The following is a 16,800-nucleotide window of genomic DNA, read 5'->3' as shown; positions in this document are numbered from 1 at the left end:
AGCAATTGTACTCCAATAAAGATCTATTAACAAAAAAAGGCACTTTTTAATAAACAAGGTCTAACAAGACCACCTCCAACCCTGGGGTGCCTGAGGGCTGAGAGCAGGTGTGGCAGCACTCTCTCCCAGCCCCTCTGGTCCCCTTTCCTGAGGGGTCTGCCCGTGAGTGCCGGGGCCGTGGTGCAGATGCAGACCCACAGAAGTTGGGATGGGCCTTGTCAGTCATCTAGGAGAAGCGGGTTCCAAGGGCAGGGTGGAGTTTGGTGGAGGAAGAGCACCGTGCCTGGCCCTGCCCAAAGCAACATGCACTTGACCGTAGTGGAGGAAGTCCTCTTGGAAAGCTGCCCCCCTGCACTGTGAGAACAGCAGGCACTGAGAGGCAGCAGAGCAGTGGCTGCTGGTTTGGGAGGAGGTCTGCTGGGTCCAGGCGGGCTGCTCAGATGTGAATTCCTGTAGAGGAGGAGTTCTTAGGTTGGGTCCCCTCTGTGGTCCCCCGTATTATAGATTTGTGGACATAGTTCCATGTTGATAATACATGGACTTGCCCCAATATATTATGGGACACTGAAATCCAAATCACTAAAGAAAATGAGGTCAGCATATCATGTATTAGTTTCCTGCTGCTGCTGTAACAAATGATCACAAACTCAGTGGCTTAAAACAATTCACATTTATTATCTTATAGTTCTGTTGCTTAGAGGTCTGACAGGTGTCTCATTTGGCTAAAGTCAAAGCGTCGGCAGGGCTGGTCCCTTTCTGAGGCTTTAGGGGAGACTTTCCAGCTTCCAAAGGCTGCACACATTTCCTCAGCTTGGGTCCCTCCCTGTCTTCAAAGCCAGCAATGCTACGTCTCTCTATGACATTACTGGGAAGATTTCTCCACTTTTAAGGGTAGTTGTGATTAGACTGGGCACATCCTGATAATCCAGGATAGTCTATCTTCACACCTAAAGGTCCTTGATTTCATCATGCCTACAACGTCCCTTTAGCCATAATTGCTAGCTTCCTTGTTTCATTAAGGGATGCAAAGTCTCTTTTGCATGTTCCCAGAATAGGGCATGGACATCTTGGGAGGCCATCACTGTGCCCTGAGAGGGGCACTGAGGGCTGCTGTGACCTGAGGTACAACAGCCTGGCCTATACAGTCAGGGTATCTGGCTCTACCTAGTTCATGATTCCATGTTTCCTAAGAGGCTTTTGCTTGTCTTACACTCTGCTAGTGTCAACTCACAGAGAAAGTGTGTCAAGGTAGCTAGGGGGAACCTACTGTATAGCACAGGGAGCTCAGCTTGGTGCTCCGTGATGACCTAGATGGGTGGGATGGGGTGGGGAGGGAGGTCCAAGAGGGAGGGGATACATGTATACATATAGCTGATTCGCTTCACTGTACAGCAGAAACTAACACAACATTGTAAAGCAATTATACTCTAATTAAAAGAAAAGAAAAAGTGTGTCAAGGTAGAAATAATACCATGACAGCGATGCATCAGTCATCATTATGAACAGTCCTGGAGACTGGGATATCTGAAGGCTGGCCGATTGATTGATTCCCCAATTCTTTACACAAAGGTTTTGAGATTGAATATATGCAATAAAATATAAATTAAAAATAAACAGGGCTTCCCTGGTGGCGCAGTGGTTGAGAGTCTGCCTGTCGATGCAGGGGACACGGGTTCGTGCCCCGGTCCGGGAAGATCCCACATGCCGCGGAGCGGCTGGGCCCGTGAGCCATGGCCGCTGGGCCTGCGCCTCCGGAGCCTGTGCTCCGCAACGGGAGAGGCCACAACAGTGAGAGGCCCGCGTACCGCAAAAAAAAAAAAAAAAAAAAAAAAAAAATCTATCTGAGGACTTAAAAGGGTTATTACTTTGATCTTGAAAGCCAGTAACGAAATTCAAGATGTGCCATTAAGTCTGTAATTAAAAGAAACAACAACAACCAAACAAAAAAACCAACAGAAGTGAGAAGGAATTCCATGTTGCTTCAGTAAGCTGTCATGAGGTATGTATGTAAAGCTGAGAGAGGAGCCCCACCCTCCAGGATGCCGTGAGGAGATGCAAAGGAATGGAATGGGAAAAGCCCAATGCTAATAGTTGATAAGTAGAGATTTTAGTCTTTTCTACTTCTAGACACGTCCTTTAAAAAATCTTTTAAAAATTCTCTTCACCTTGGGTCTGTTAAACTGAGGTGACATCTATACTCCCTCCCTTAAATAATGTGTGTTGTCAGAGGACTGGGACCCCTGATTTGATATTGTCCCCATTAATATATTTATGTAAAGAGAAAGAACAAGAAAGCTGCTATGTCTGCAGCAAATTTGTTTTGCCATTGCTTCCTCCAGGGTATCTCACTACAGACATGTAAGCATGTGTAAATAAGAATATTTAAATAAGCATTAGAAGATTGATGGCCATTATTATCATTGTTATTTAATGGGAACATTTCTGTCCTTTTCTACAATTGCTTTGAAAATTAAGGTAACTGTTCAGGGACTTGTGAATACCTTTTCCTGATTATTAATCCTAGATGTCACTTTTAGAAATACAATTTTTAAATTGTTAAAATTTTTTTTGCAAATAAAAATTGGACCATAAGTCAGAATGTGACATACATTGAGCAGAACCTTAAAAAAAACACCTCTCATTTATGCATATTTGAGAATATTTATCAAACCTGAAAATGCATCATCAAGCCCAACATCAGTGCTTTGCTTCAGAGAGAATCAGATATGTCTACATTGTTTATATATGGAAAGAAGGTAATGAAAATTTGGGGCTAATAAGTATTTGTATTCACTAACAGGCGTTTAATTATTTGCAAAGCTGTTTGATGGTATTAAATTGTAGAAAAGCTGAAACATCGTTTTAATTTCTGCTCATCAGTTCTAAGTGCAATCAAACTAGGACCTGGTTCATAGCATCTCTTGATTCACCTATGGTACAAATTAGGTTAAGAGAATATTGGAATAAAGTATAGCTCACTGTTCTGATTTGTTCTTAGCATCCACACGTGGTTTCCATGGAAGTTTCCAGGTTAGTATTTTTACTGGTGTTTCTCCATAGATTGCAAAATTGGGAAATCTTCTAGAGTTAAAGGAAGACCACCGCAACAGACTCATTGAAGAAAATGACAAGTATTAAAGACATTTAGGCAACTTAATAAGGTACAAATTTTCTTACATAAATATTTGTCTCTTTAAAATGGTGAAATATTAAAACGGTAGAATTTTGGTGCTGAAAAGGATCTGAGGGATGATGTAATACATTTGTATTGATGCCTTTAGAAGGTTTACACCATTATTTGCAAAGTGATAGTTTAACTATGATTTTCTCCCTAATATGAAAGAGTATGATCTGATGCCTGGCATATTACAGATGCTCAGTAATTGCTAGTTTAAACTGAATGCGAATCTTCTCTGAGTTGGTGAAAGAAACTGTGGAATATTTTTTTCTGGAATTATTTTACAATAAGAAACTTTGCTTCTAAATTCACACATTTTACTAGTTCAGATATTTGTTTACTTATACTTGGCCTATCTTCACAGTAGATTTGAGGCCCGTTTATATAGATTTAGAGTGGCCTTGAAGCAAAGGAGTGAGGTGGAGTGGAAGAGCTCTCAGGCCCTTTCTAGCTGAGAAGACCGTTTCTTAGAGAACTTCAGGCTTGCATCAGCCTTCAGCCCCGCACCATCCATGAGCCTCCCCTTGACCGATGGGCCTCAGTCAATTCAGCATGCAAACACTCTTTAGACCACCTCTGCATCGTCTCAGAATTCTGGTGCTGCTTTTGCCAGTTGTCTTCAGAAGTGGAAACAGTGAGAAATAAGGAGAGAAAAGTGAGCACTTTAATAGTCTCATGTCTTGTTTGGGCCTCTAGTTCCTTTTTTTTTTGTCCTCTAGTTCTTTATCGCTTCAAGGAGATTCATTAGGTTTTCAAGTCATAGCTAGAATCTTATCCTAAGTAAATCTAGGAGAATGTTAAAACGTAACAAGGCTGAGGCTCAATATTTTTATTTAATTGCAGTTGAGAATGATCCATATTCTACATACTGAGAAGCTTTATCTTAATCTTTTAGGGTCTCTTAGTTCTATCGCAAATGACAATTTCTCTTTGAAAAGTGAGGAGGAGAAAATTTTAAATAATGGCATCCTTGTTCACTATGTTGCTATTTTAGTCCTCACCACCCCCCACTTGTTTGTTTGTTTCACATTATTCTCCTTCTGTTTCCTGCAGACTGAGAAGGCATCCGAAGCCCATGACTGTGGTAGATCATACTGATGATCATTATAAAGAATGCTGTATTACCATGTAATTGTCAAATTACACAAAATTAAAGATGAGTTCCTAAAGTTATGCTTCAGTCATGTTCAGCTTAGCTTTCCCCTCTGCCCTCAGATGAGGGCCTCTTTTGCCTCTGATTGTAGTTGGTTCTGTAATCGGGAGCCTTAATTTCATCCCCACAGCTCCTGCTTCATGTCAAGGCCTCATCGTTTTCATCTGACCTGTCACAGTCATCTCCTTACTCATGGCTGTGCCTCCAGTTCTGCTCCACCCTCCACAGAGTAGACAGAGTGACTGTTCAGAAACAAAATCTGGTTATACTCCCCCGCTACATGAGACCCTTCAGTGCTTCCCAGTTGCATTCAGAATCAAATGCAACTCCTCAGCTGGCATCCAGGTCCTCTGTGGTCTAGCCCTTGCCTTCCTATACAGGCTTCTCGCTCACTGCTTCCTCCTTCTCATCATACACCCCAACCACATCTAACACTTGCAATGTTTTGCACGTGCCGTGTTACCTTTGTGCCTGCTGGCTACTGCCCGGGTAGCTCCCCCACCTGGAATGCTCGCTCTCAAGTCCTTTTCTCCCCGTTACTTCAGTCCCCGCCTCACAGACACCTGCCAGCTGGAGCTCCACCTGCTCCATGAAGCCTTTCCCACCCAGGTGGAGCTGACTTGCTTCCTCCCATGTGTCCTCATTGTACCCTCTGATAAAATAGCACCTATGGTATGTCATTACAGTTCTCTGCTTGCACGTCCCCTGACCTCACTAGAACTCTTCTAGTGCAGGAATTCTCATATTCATTTTGGCATGCCCCAAGCACCTATCCCATAATCGGTACTAAATAGGAGTCAAATATTAGACAGACTCGGGACCCAGGCCCAATGCTATCCTTGCTGGAGTAATTCCTAGTAGAAGATACACCTGCTGCTGCCCTGTCCCACGGCGGGCCATGGGTATGGGTTCATGAATACCATGGCCCATTTGTGACACAGCTTTGCAGAAGAGGGGGTACAGTCAAAGGGCCTGTCTCTATCTGTCCCACTGAGACCCAGCTGTTGTAATAGTTGAGTTATGAGGACACCTTAACACTGCAAATTCTTAGTTATGCTGCGCTGCTGAGTCACTTCATGAATTGTTCAGATCCTTGCTTCTGGTCCTTCTTCTTCATTCTGCCGGCTGGCAACCAAACCAAGGAAGATGAAACTCAACCAGCCTTGCTCCTTGTCATATTCCTTAATAGGAAAAAGGTTGAAACAAACAAAAATATTGATTAAAATATAGTATTATTATTATCTGTGGAGTTTATCTGTAGGTTTTCCTTGTGCCCCTTTTCCATATGTAGTCGAGAACTCGCTACTTATGGAATAGGAATTCCATATGTAATCAAGAGTCAGCTCTTCTGTCCCTGAATGTCTTTCCTGAAAACTGAAGAAACAATTTTTTCCTTCCATTTTTATATGCCAGATATCTTAGAAGGAAATAGAAATGATTTAGATTAAACAGGACTGAAGATTAACAATTAACCATTTTTTGTTAACCACTCCAGGAACAGAGTCATTACTAAGTATAGCACCCAGATCCGTCCATACAAGTGATACGTTAAAATCTGTATAAGTGGTGAAATTTTACATTCCAAAAAATGTGATTACTATTCTTCTAATTTCTTCCTGTGAACAATCAAACATATTCTAACATAACATAAACAAGCGAATGCAGTGGCTTCTTTTCCAAATATCTGTCAATTTTCATTCTCACAGAATACCACTCTTGTATTGCCAGGCCTTTAGTAACATATGAAAATTTCCTGTGTCTCACCCCAACTCTTTTTTCCTCTCTGGGCAGGCAGGCTCTTCCTACCATCAACCAAATTTAAAAAGACACTAACACTGAAATCCCTTGGAATTAAAACCCAGGTGAAAGGAGGTTTTGCCCTTATAACTTACACCTTAACATAGTTTTGAGGAATTAGTTCTGAGTTTAAACAAAGGATCCAGAGATAGCTAATTTTGTAAGATGTATCAGAAAAATGAATGTACATAACATATTATCCTTTTGATAAATCCCAGAGCCAGGATGAAAGTATAATTATTGAATCAAGATATACCTTGAATGGAAGGGAAGAAATTATTCTATCTCACTGAAATTAGTTTTGCACTTAAATTAGTCAGGTAAGTGCAAGAGGGAAATGTTGGAGAATCTATATCTGGCCCCAAAGGAAGTGCTGAATAAGTAAAAGCTATTACTATTGATGTTATTTTTGTTGAGGAATTCTATAAGATACATTTTATTATGAATTTTGAAGCAAAATTTATTAATTTCTCAAATTCAAAAAGTTGTGATACGGTTTAAGACAAACCATGAGAAATGCACAGTAAATTACAGCTATAATAGTGTTTCATTTGAAAAATTAAGCCCTGAGAGCTTTGGAAGTGATTCAGGTTTTAAAAAGAGACATTATTATTAGTTTCACGGAATTCTCTAGGGAAAGTTAAGATATGATAGGAGAAAGACAAACATTAAGATGGTTAATGCGGGGGGAATTCCCTGGTGTTCCAGTTGTTAAAAATCCACCGTCCAATGCAGGGGACGCAGGTTCGATCCCTGGTTGGGGAACTAAGATCCTACATGCCGCGGGGCAGCTAAGCCTACGCGCCACAACTAGAGAGAAGCCCGCGTACCACAACGAAGAGCCCGTGTCCCGCAACGAAGGATCCCACATACCGCAATGAAGATCCTGCGTGCTGCATCTAAGACCTGACACAGCCCCCACGCCAGAAAGAAACAAACAAAAAAGATAGTGCAGCGTCTGGAATCTGCACACGAACATGGTGAAATCGTTGGACTGGAAGGATTAACACAGTTTGTCCACAAGCAGGGCTGTGTGCATAAGTGCTACATTTGCCATGTGCGCTATTAGACATTTATGATCTTTTACCTACAAGTTGTCTCACAGTGAACATACCTCCTTTGGTGCACAGCTCAAGGATGCAGCATCTAAGTCAGTGCTTCTTGGAATAAACATTTAGTGATGTTCAATAAGCCACGTGACAGCCTCTGTGTTAGAGGCCAAAGGTACAACGAAAAACCAGGCAGAGATCACCAAGGACCATGTAATCTAGTGGGGGAGATAGATAAGTGACTCTTTCCTAGATTGGTGCATGGGTCTAACTGTCGGGGGTGCTCTAGAAGCATAGATGAAATGGCCCTGGACTAGGGGAGAAAACCTCAGGGCAGATTTTACAGAAATAATGACACCTGAGCCAGATCTTAATCACTGACTAGGTGTTCCCCAGGTAGATACAAGGGGAAGCTCTTCCCACACAGCACAGAGGCCTGAGGTATCCTGTGATACTCTCTGAACCACAAGTAAAATCTAAAACCCATGTTCTTCATATGGCAGGAGATGAAGGTGATCGTGAATTGTCTCATGTGCTTTGTGAAGAAGTGCGAACTTTGTCCTGAGAAGCTCTGAAGGCTTTTAAGTGGAGGAATGATGGGGTCCATTATGCATTTTGAGGGAATTCCCTGGCAGTCCAGTGGTTAGGATTCCAAGTTTTCACTGCCGGGGAACTGGGTTCCATCCCTGGTCAGAGAACTGAGATCCTGCAAGCCACGTGGCCAAAAAAAAATTATGGGACTTCCCTGGTAGCGCAGTGGTTGAGAATCTGCCTGCCAATGCAGGGGACACGGGTTCGAGCCCTGGTCCGGGAAGATCCCACATGCCGCGGAGCAACTAAGCCTGTGTGCCACAACTACTGAGTCCGTGTGTCACAACTGCTGAAGCCCGCGCACCTAGAGTCCGTGCTCCACAACGAGAAGCCACCACAATGAGAAGCCCACACACCACAACGAAGAGTAGACCCCGCTCGCCGCAACTAGAGAAAGCCAGTGTGCAGCAATGAAGACCCAACGCGGCCAAAATAAATAAATAAATTTTAAAAAATTATGCGTCTTGAAAGATCACCCTAATAGTGATATAAAGGGTAGGTTGATGGTGGGTGATGCTAGAATCAAAAGTACCAGATAAGATACTACTACAGTGCTCCGTGCAAGAAAAACCAAGGCCAGAAACTAAAATAGTGACAGAGGAAATAATGAGGAAGTTATGGATGCACAGTGATTTCAGAGGCAAAGTGAAAAGGACAGGTAACTGTTAGCTATGGGAGTGAAGGGCAAGGAGTCTGGGAGTGAAGGGGGAGGGGCCTAGGAAGCCTGGCACGGGTCTGGGTGGTCGTCTTCACGGAGGTAGAGAACACAGGAGGGACCACTAGTTTGCGGGAAAGATAGGATGAGGATGAGGTTGCTGTGAAACACCTGGGACATATTTAATAAGCAGTTAAATATATGCTGAGAAGGATCCAGTGGTCAGGGAGGTTCTGAAGACAAGGAGGAGAGAAGGGTCATTGATGACCGAGGTCTCAGAGGCAGAAAGAGGGCCTCGGGTCCCCAGAAGCGTAGGCTCAGACACCCCTCCCTCTGAGACTGGAGGTTAGGAAGGCAGCTCTGAGCTGTGCACGGTGTTGGAGACCCCGGCGGAAAGCTTGGCCCTCTTCCTGCAGGAGGAGGGTGGCGTGGCGGGAGAGGCGAGGGTCTGAAATAGCTGCAGCCCCTGCTCTCAGGGAGCAGAGCATGGGCTCTTGCCACGGGGTACTAGGAGGAGGTGCAGTTTCCTCTCCACCTCACCGTTCCTCTATTTTTATCCACTTTCTTCTCCTCCCACCTTGTTCCTTGTTTCCCTGACTGTGACCCATTGCATCTTCTTGAGGACTTGCTCCATTGATCATTCTTACTCTCTCACACCTTTAATTTACAACTCTTTGTTGAATTCTTACCCTAGCCTTAAAAAAATCCTTCCTGCAACCCCCTTTTCCTCTAAAGCTATCATGTCTTATCTTAACCAAGTCTTTATTGAATTTGTTACAATATCACTTCTGTTTTAAGTTTTGGTTTTATGGCCCGGAGTCTTGTGGGATCTTAGCTCCCCGACCAGGGATCCAACCGGCACCCACTGCACTGGAAGGTGAGTCCCAACCACTGGACCACCAGGGAAGTCCTGTGATTCATAGTGTTTCTGATAAATATTTTTCAATATTGCCGGTCTCAACTTGCTGCTCTCATTTTTAAAGGCTGCGTGATATTTCATTATATATAATTGAAATAACTTATTGAATTATATTTTGTGGACAGGGTTTCCAGTTCTTACTGGTAGCCCAGAAGTCACTGCCTTACATGCTTTGGCCCCAAGTTAGGTGCATTTGCCTTTGCCCACGTGGTTTCCTTGTCCTAGAATGCCCTTTCCTGCCCCAACTAAACTCTCTTCTCCACCTCCACCACCCAGCTCCTCATATTTGAAACATGTGCATCTTTCAAGGCTTAATTGAAATGTCACCTTCATCCTTATCTGAAAGTAATACGTATCTCCTCTATCTGTGACTTTCTAAGGGTTCTTAGCACGTTCTTCCCTAAATTATAGCTCGTGGGTGATATCAGGCCACAGCACAAAGAGCACTCGACACGGAATCGTAAGACTTAGGTTCCAGGGCTTCCCTGGTGGTTCAGTGGTTGAGTCCACCTGCCAAAGCAGGGGACACGGGTGTGAGCCCTGGTCCGGGAAGATCCCACATGCCACGGAGCGATTGGGCCTATGCACCACAACAACAGAGCCTGTGCTGTAGAGCCCGCGCGCCACAACTACTGAGTCTGCATGCTACAACTACTGAAGCCCATGTGCCACAACTACTGAAGCCCGTGTGCCTAGACCCCGTGCTCTGCAACAGAAGCGACTGCAATGAAAAGCCCGCGCACCGCAACGAAGAGTAGCCCCCGCTCCCCGCAACTAGAGAAAGCCCATGCTCAGCAACGAAGACCCAACGCAGCCAAAAATAAAATTAAAAAAAAAAATGACTTAGTTTCCGGGCTCCTCCATGCTAGCTGCTGTGAGAACTGAGTTCACTGTCACAGCATTTTAAGAAGAATTACAGGACTGCGCTTATATCAATGTCAAAATGTCAGTATTTTGTACATTATGTCTGTAGTTAAAAGACTGTAACATTTGCCTGTGTAAATATAACTCTTGGGACGAGTGAGTGAGAGGTAAGCTGTGAAACTGGACGGGGTCTTCCCGTATTTCGGAAGCGCAAGCTTGCAACAGCAACTAGAATACACGTTTAAGAAATCCTAGCGAGCACCCTATGGTGGAAACTCGACGGTTCTGTAGCACAGTTGGGGATTCCTATAGGGCCAAGGTCAAATATGTTACAAGAAGAGAATTTTCAAGATTTCACAGCACAGCTACCCCGCTGATGGGTTCTGCTTCAGTTTGGACTAGAGGAATTGAACATCCCTAATCGAAGACCTTGGTGCTGGAAGAATAGTGTTTCGGGAAACTCCGTTTTCTCCCTCCTGTGTTCCTACTCTCACTCCCCGACCACATTCACAACACCTCTGACGCGGGAGCGTGCTGGGTTTTCCCCCACAAGCTATTCTCTACGACACCAGCTGGGGGTCCCACAATTTAACTCAATCCGGACACTACCTGAAGGTAGCATCAGATCCCACAAGACTGCTCCCACCCACTTCAGATGCCAATGGCAAGTCCTGGTTGTCACCTGTGCCTCTAATAGATCAGCTGTAAATCAGAGGCTCCCATGACCCCTTCCTCCGAGTCCATTAATTTGCTAGAGCAGCTCACAGAGCTCAGGGAAACACAGACATTTAACAGTTTATTAAAGGATACAGATGAACAGCCAGATAAAGGGAGACATAAGGCGAGGTCTGGGAGGGTCCTGAGGACAGGATCTTCTGTCCCCCTGGAGTTGGGGTGTGTCCCCCTTCCAGTACTTGGATTCTGTTCACCAACCTAGAAGCCCCCTGAATCCTGTACTTTGAGAATTTCTACGGAGGCTTCCTGACATCATCATGATTAAGCATTAACTTCATTTCCAGCCTCTCTACCCTCTCTGGAGAATGGAGGGTGGGGATGAAATTTCCTTCCAGTGAGGTGGAAGGAAAACCAGGAGAGTATGTTGTCCTCCAGCCTCCAGAAACAGGTGTTAAAAAAGGGGGTGGAGGGACTTCCCTGGTGGTCCAGGGGATAAGGCTCCGCGCTCCCAATTCAGGGGGCTCAGGTTCGATCTGTGGTCGGGGAATTAGATCTCGCATGCACACCGCAACTAAGATCCTGCATGCTGCAACTAAGACCCGATGCAGCCAAAATAAATAAATAAATATTAAAAAAAAAAAACTTTTAAAAGTGGGGAGGGAGGCTCAGATGAGGACTTTCCGATTCAGCAAGATGAGATATGTTAGTGAAGTGGTGAAAATAACAGCCCAGTGGAATAAGTGGAGAAGAAAATCGAGAGGTGAGATAGGGAAGTTTTACTGTGTCTGAGGCAGACAAGCGAGGCTGTTGCTGAGGGTACCAGCGGCCACGGAGAATTTTTTTTTTTTTTTTTACTTTTTGGCCGCACCGCCAAGCATGTGCGATCTTAGTTCCCCAAACAGAAATTGAACCCACGCCCCCTGCAGTGGGAGCGCTGAGTCTTAACTGCTGGACCGCCAGGGAAGTCCCAGAATTTTGTTTTTTAAGATGGGCAATATTATAGTATATTTGTATGTGGACGGGAGCGATGAATTGGAGAAGTAGAAATTCATATGAGGTAGAGGAGAGATGGCTATTTTCAAAATCACACGGTTTTGAGCAGGAGATGAGATCCAAACCACAAATGATGGCTGACCTTTGATAGGCCCATATAAGTTTTTTCTTGGAACGGAAAGGAGGGCAGAGCATGAGTGTACAGTTGGAGGAAAGCAGTGAATGTGATTTTGTCTGTTCTTTTCCAGGAGCTGAGCAAGGGTGGGCAGGGGAGTCTGTGAGTTGTGAAGGAAGAGGACCAGGTTGGGGACAGTCTCCCCTCCCACACCCCCATAGTATTCCTTTTACATAAAGATCACAAAAGAATTTTTTTCTTTCGGAAGTAAAGTACAAAAACCATAACCCTTTTTTTAGCCCTTGCTAGGTGAAAGAACACAGAAGTCTTTGCTGGCATATAATAAACACAACTTTTTTTTTTTGCTTGACAGTTTTTCATTTCTTATTAGGTCTACAAATGAAGTTAGATTGCAAATTTGTGGGGAAAGATGTAACTTATAACAAATTCAACATATTTTCTGAGTTACCACTGGTGTCAGGCGCTGTTCTATAACATTGACTAAAGGCACAAAGATCCCTGAAGTGTGACAGACAGGAGATGTAATAAACTATATGTTGTGTTAGAAGATAAAAAGTGCTATAAAAAAGAGAATAGAGAGTACAAGGGAGGGGCTGGGGGTTGTAATTTTAAACTGGGAGTGAGGGTGAGCCTCATTGAGGAGGTGACTGTTGAGCAAGGTTTTAAGGACATGAGGAAGTTCCTTATCTACTGGGTTACCTGGGGGAACACCCAGAACAAAAACTGGGGCTTAATAGACACATTTGCTAATGATGCTGAGGGAAATCTTGAGAAATTCAAGGAAAAGAAAGCTCTGCTCTTACAAATTCCAAGGAAGTAAAATGACAGAAGTGGAGAATCAAGTGTGGGTTTGCCTGAGCTGTAAGAATGAGAATAACCGGGATGTAGTATATTTCTGGAAAACACAGATCTACAAGGAGATAAATGCAGAGGTGAGAGAGAAAAAACACGGAGAGGGGCAGCAAGGGGGAGAGCTCTCGGTGGGCACCCAGGGAACGCTGCTCATTACAGGGAGAATGGAGATCACAGTAGTGCAGAGTGGGCACCAAGACCAGGGCAAGGGTTTTACTTCCCTGGGCTACCGCTTTTGATTTTTGTACTAATTGGACAGTCACACAGGTCTCTCTCTGTTTTCTGTTTGTACGTTTTCATTTTCACATCAGTCCCGTCCTGAGCAGGCACACTTTGTTCCTGTTGCCCCTTTAGTGGCTGGCTGTCTAAAATTCAAGTCCCAAATAAAATCTATTAGTAATCATTTAATAATAAAACTGGAATGGAAGTCCCAATTTAAGCCTAAACTGGATTATCCTCATATGTTCAGGCTCTATCTAAACATGTTCTGAGAACTGAAGAGACAGGCCTACTAGGAATCTCTTTAACATAAGGAATGAGGATCTTCTCTGCCAGAAACTAGCCCTCTGAAGGGAAGAGGGAGACAGCCCTGGTCCAGTGAAAGAGAGAAGAGGTGATTCTGAGTGTACAGCATGATTACATGTATATATCTCCTACTGCAGTCCACAGCAGATTCTTCCCGGTGCTGGGAGACAGCAGCAAGTTAAATAGTAGGACGTGTTTTTCAAAAAAGCCCTGTCAGGTATCAGGAGCTCAGAGCAGGTCTGATTTGAAACTCATGGAAAAGAAGGTGCCTCAAAGTTGGGGAGGGAGAGTCTTCCCACGCCTGTAGAGAACTCAGCAAGGTTCAGCCACATCAAAGTGGTGTGCGCAGTCGTGATGTCTTTTCGCACAGAGTGGCAGCTTTGATAGCCATGCGCAAGCGTGGAGGCAGCAGCTAAGTGGGAGGAGCCTTCTCAGGGAGACCCTCCCCTTCTGCCAGGTGCCTTAGGAGCAGCAGCCCTGGCGGCACTGGTGGAGTGGAGCTGCGTTGGTTCAGCCCAGCACTGTCAGGTTTAGCAGACAGAATTAGATGGTGCCTGCAGCAGCCACAAGCTGCCTCTCCAGGGGCCCCGGGGCAGGGAGGCCTTGAGCAGAGCCCGTGCAGGAGTAGAGCAGCAGAGGTCCTAGGCCAGTGGAGCACGCAGTCTGGAATCAGACTGCCAGGTTCGAATCTTGCATCTGTCATAGACTAGCTTTTAAGCCTTGGGGAAGTTACAAAACTTTCTGTGTCTCAGTTTTCTTCCCAGTAAATAATACCCAGCTCATAAGGATTTTCAGAGATTAAATGACAGGAATTGGCAATAGTAAGCACACCATGTGTTAGCTTATTTGTTTCATCATTCGTATGACATCTCACGCTGGTCTAGCGCAACAGTACCTGGAATTCACATTGTTTAATTGCATGACATGCCAGATTACTGGCAGCAACCCGAAATGCACATTAGATGAGAAGGAAAGTGTCCAGCCATTGCCGACCCCATTCTGTGTTTCCTAAATGCTTACTCTATTCCAGGCCCTGTTCTAGGTGACTTATAGCTCTGGAATGTCAGGTAAGAAGTTAAGAACTGTCACTGTTTAACTGTGGGTGAGGGTGTCTGCAGAGGGGGGACAAGAGTTTCCACTGTATATTTTTTATGCTTTGCTTTTTTTTTCTTTAACTGTTATATATATTCCAAAACATATGCTTGCTTTTCAGTGCCACACACTGGCAGTTCATGCTCCTTATAAGGCCACAATTTAAAATTACACGAAGACTTTATTGCGCCGGTCACCCGGCGGATCGTCATTCAAATAAAGTAACCACTAACGACGCTAATTAATTGGAAGGGAGGGACGGAGGGCGGGGCGAGCGGCAAACGGCAGGTCACCAGCGCGCGACTGTAACTGAGGCGGACTCTCGCGGGAATCTCAGAGGCCCTAGCAACCGGCCACGTGACTCCCGGGGCCGGCCACGTGACTCCCGGGGCCGCCCAGCTTCCCCAGGCTCCGAGCTCAGCAGCCACGTTGGCGGCGTTTGTCTGCCAGGGGAGGGGGCGTGGCGAAGGCCGTGCGTGGTACGTGCCCCACTCCTCCCCGCCCGAAGCCCGGATGAAGAGTAACGCCATTACCGCCGGAGCCGCCGAGAGTCGTTGCGGACGGGGACTGGACGCCGGACTGGCCGCGCCATGAAGCCCTTCTCCCGCCTGCTGCTGCTTCTCCTGCTGGTGTTACCCGCCACTCTCTTGCTCCGAGGCCACCCTGGAGGTGAGGCGAGGGGAGTGGGTGGCGGGGCTCGGGCGGGTGGGTGGGAGACGCCGCGACCGCAGGTTTGAAGCTGGAGGCCGCGGCGGCGGCTCCGGCTCCTGGGTCCGGCGTCCGCCTCGCCGGCCTCTCTCCGCGGCCCCCGACCCCCGGCTCGCAGGGCGGCCCCCAGCGCGCCAGAGCCTGCCTGGCCCCCGCCTCCTGCACGCGAGCGCTGGACGCTGCCGGCGAGCTTGCTCGGGGGCGGCGGGCGGCTCGCGGCTCGGGCTCGCGCCTGCAGCCGCGGCCTCGGCCGGAGCGAGGAACGAGGGGCGGCGGACAGGCTGTGCCCGAGGGCGCTGCGGCCCCTGGCGCTCCAGCGGCCGCCGCTCCACCCCGTCCCCGCCCCTCGGCGCTGGGCTGACGTGTCTTTAGCGTCCGCGCCAGGAGTTCTCCATTCATTTGCTGAAAGCCTTGTTTTCTGCTAGCCTGAACTCTGAGCCGTGCTGCTGGTCCTCTCCCCGATTATCAGCACATCCCTCTGTGCTCCCAGGTGTGTTGATTTCCCCAGAAGTCACCCGCCTGTCTAGCCTTGCTCCCAGGCGGGCTGAAGAATCCCTGGGCATGTCCGGTACTTGAGCCCTCCTTTTGCCCTCCTTTTTTTGTAATTATTTTTCCCGTTTTGTTTTGTGGAAGCATCGCATTGTCCTGAAAAAAATGTAGTCTCCTTCGAACTGTACGTGCTTGTTTGTTTGGTTTTTTTGCGGTACGCGGGCCTCTCACCGCTGTGGCCTCTCCCGTCGCGGAGCGCAGGCTCAGCGGCCATGGCTCACGGGCCCAGCCGCTCCGCGGCATGTGGAATCTTCCCGGACCGGGGCACGAACCCGCGTCCCCTGCATCGGCAGGCGGACTCGCAACCGCTGCGCCACCAGGGAAGCCCGAGCTGTACGTGTTTTATCTAGGTTTATTCCAACAGTTAACCTGGTGTGAGAATAGGTAGCAGGACGTCAGAAATGTGGAAACTTGGCTTCTTACCCTGGTTCTATCGTGAACTTCCATTTTCTCCTCTGTGGAATTCAGTCTGACTAAATGATCGCTCGAGTTCCTTTTATTCTGTAACTTTAAGCAAGCTGTGTGGCAAAATGAACGATAGTGACAGGTATCCACGAGTTCTTTTGCAAAGAAAAGTGAACTGACTGGCTTCTGTTTAATGGATAGAAAACCAAGTGGGAGAATTAACCAAAACCGTTAATTCATTTGCAGGTTTAAATAGGAATGCTTTTCCTTTAGGAGTTGCTTGCCGGTCGATGTTTTCATTTTCTTTAAGAAAATTTGGTAATCGTACTTGTCTAGAATCTAAAGTATATTTTTTCAGGCTTGCTTTCCTTAAGAAACATCAGTATCTAACTGGGTATCTTTGAACACTTTGTGCAGAATGGCCTGTCTTTCAAAAGATGTTTTCTCTTAATTTTTCCAATGTAAAAGTGTAAGTTTTTTTTACGCACAAAATTGTTACTGGTTAGCATTAAAACATTGTTTTATAAATGTAGGGTGAAAGCCATTGTATATATTGAGAAGTCTTGAAATTTAACTGAGTACAACTTTATTATGTCAGTTGTAGGTATTCTTACCGGTTTTACAAAATGATTTGTAAATTATAAATGCACTGTTTAGTC

The 16,800-nt window shown here is 45.9% G+C and overlaps 2 protein-coding genes across 3 annotated transcripts in view; both read left to right on the top strand.

Moving 5' to 3' along the window:
- CAGE1 (cancer antigen 1) overlaps window positions 1-5,470 on the top strand; it is a 41,242-nt gene extending 35,772 nt beyond the window's left edge. Inside the window, exons 6-7 of the mRNA XM_029243891.1 lie at window positions 3,061-3,161; window positions 3,546-5,470. Coding sequence (XP_029099724.1) covers window positions 3,061-3,138 — 78 coding nt within the window. The 3' untranslated portion in view covers window positions 3,139-3,161; window positions 3,546-5,470. The remainder of the gene's footprint in view (window positions 1-3,060; window positions 3,162-3,545) is intronic.
- A 9,298-nt stretch (window positions 5,471-14,768) lies between these two features.
- The window catches only part of SSR1 (signal sequence receptor subunit 1), a 32,318-nt gene continuing 30,286 nt past the window's right edge, over window positions 14,769-16,800 (top strand). Inside the window, exon 1 of one of the 2 annotated variants that reach the window (XM_029242453.1) lies at window positions 14,769-15,148. In XM_029242453.1, coding sequence (XP_029098286.1) covers window positions 15,070-15,148 — 79 coding nt within the window. In that variant the 5' untranslated portion in view covers window positions 14,769-15,069. The remainder of the gene's footprint in view (window positions 15,149-16,800) is intronic. The other variant, XM_029242454.1, reaches the window with a different exon arrangement.

The sequence above is a fragment of the Monodon monoceros genome, unplaced genomic scaffold (genome assembly GCF_005190385.1).
Source record: "Monodon monoceros isolate NGI ecotype Baffin Bay Population unplaced genomic scaffold, NGI_Narwhal_1 Super_Scaffold_3, whole genome shotgun sequence".
Lineage (NCBI taxonomy): Eukaryota > Metazoa > Chordata > Mammalia > Artiodactyla > Monodontidae > Monodon > Monodon monoceros.
This window is presented reverse-complemented; position numbering and strand designations above follow the sequence as displayed.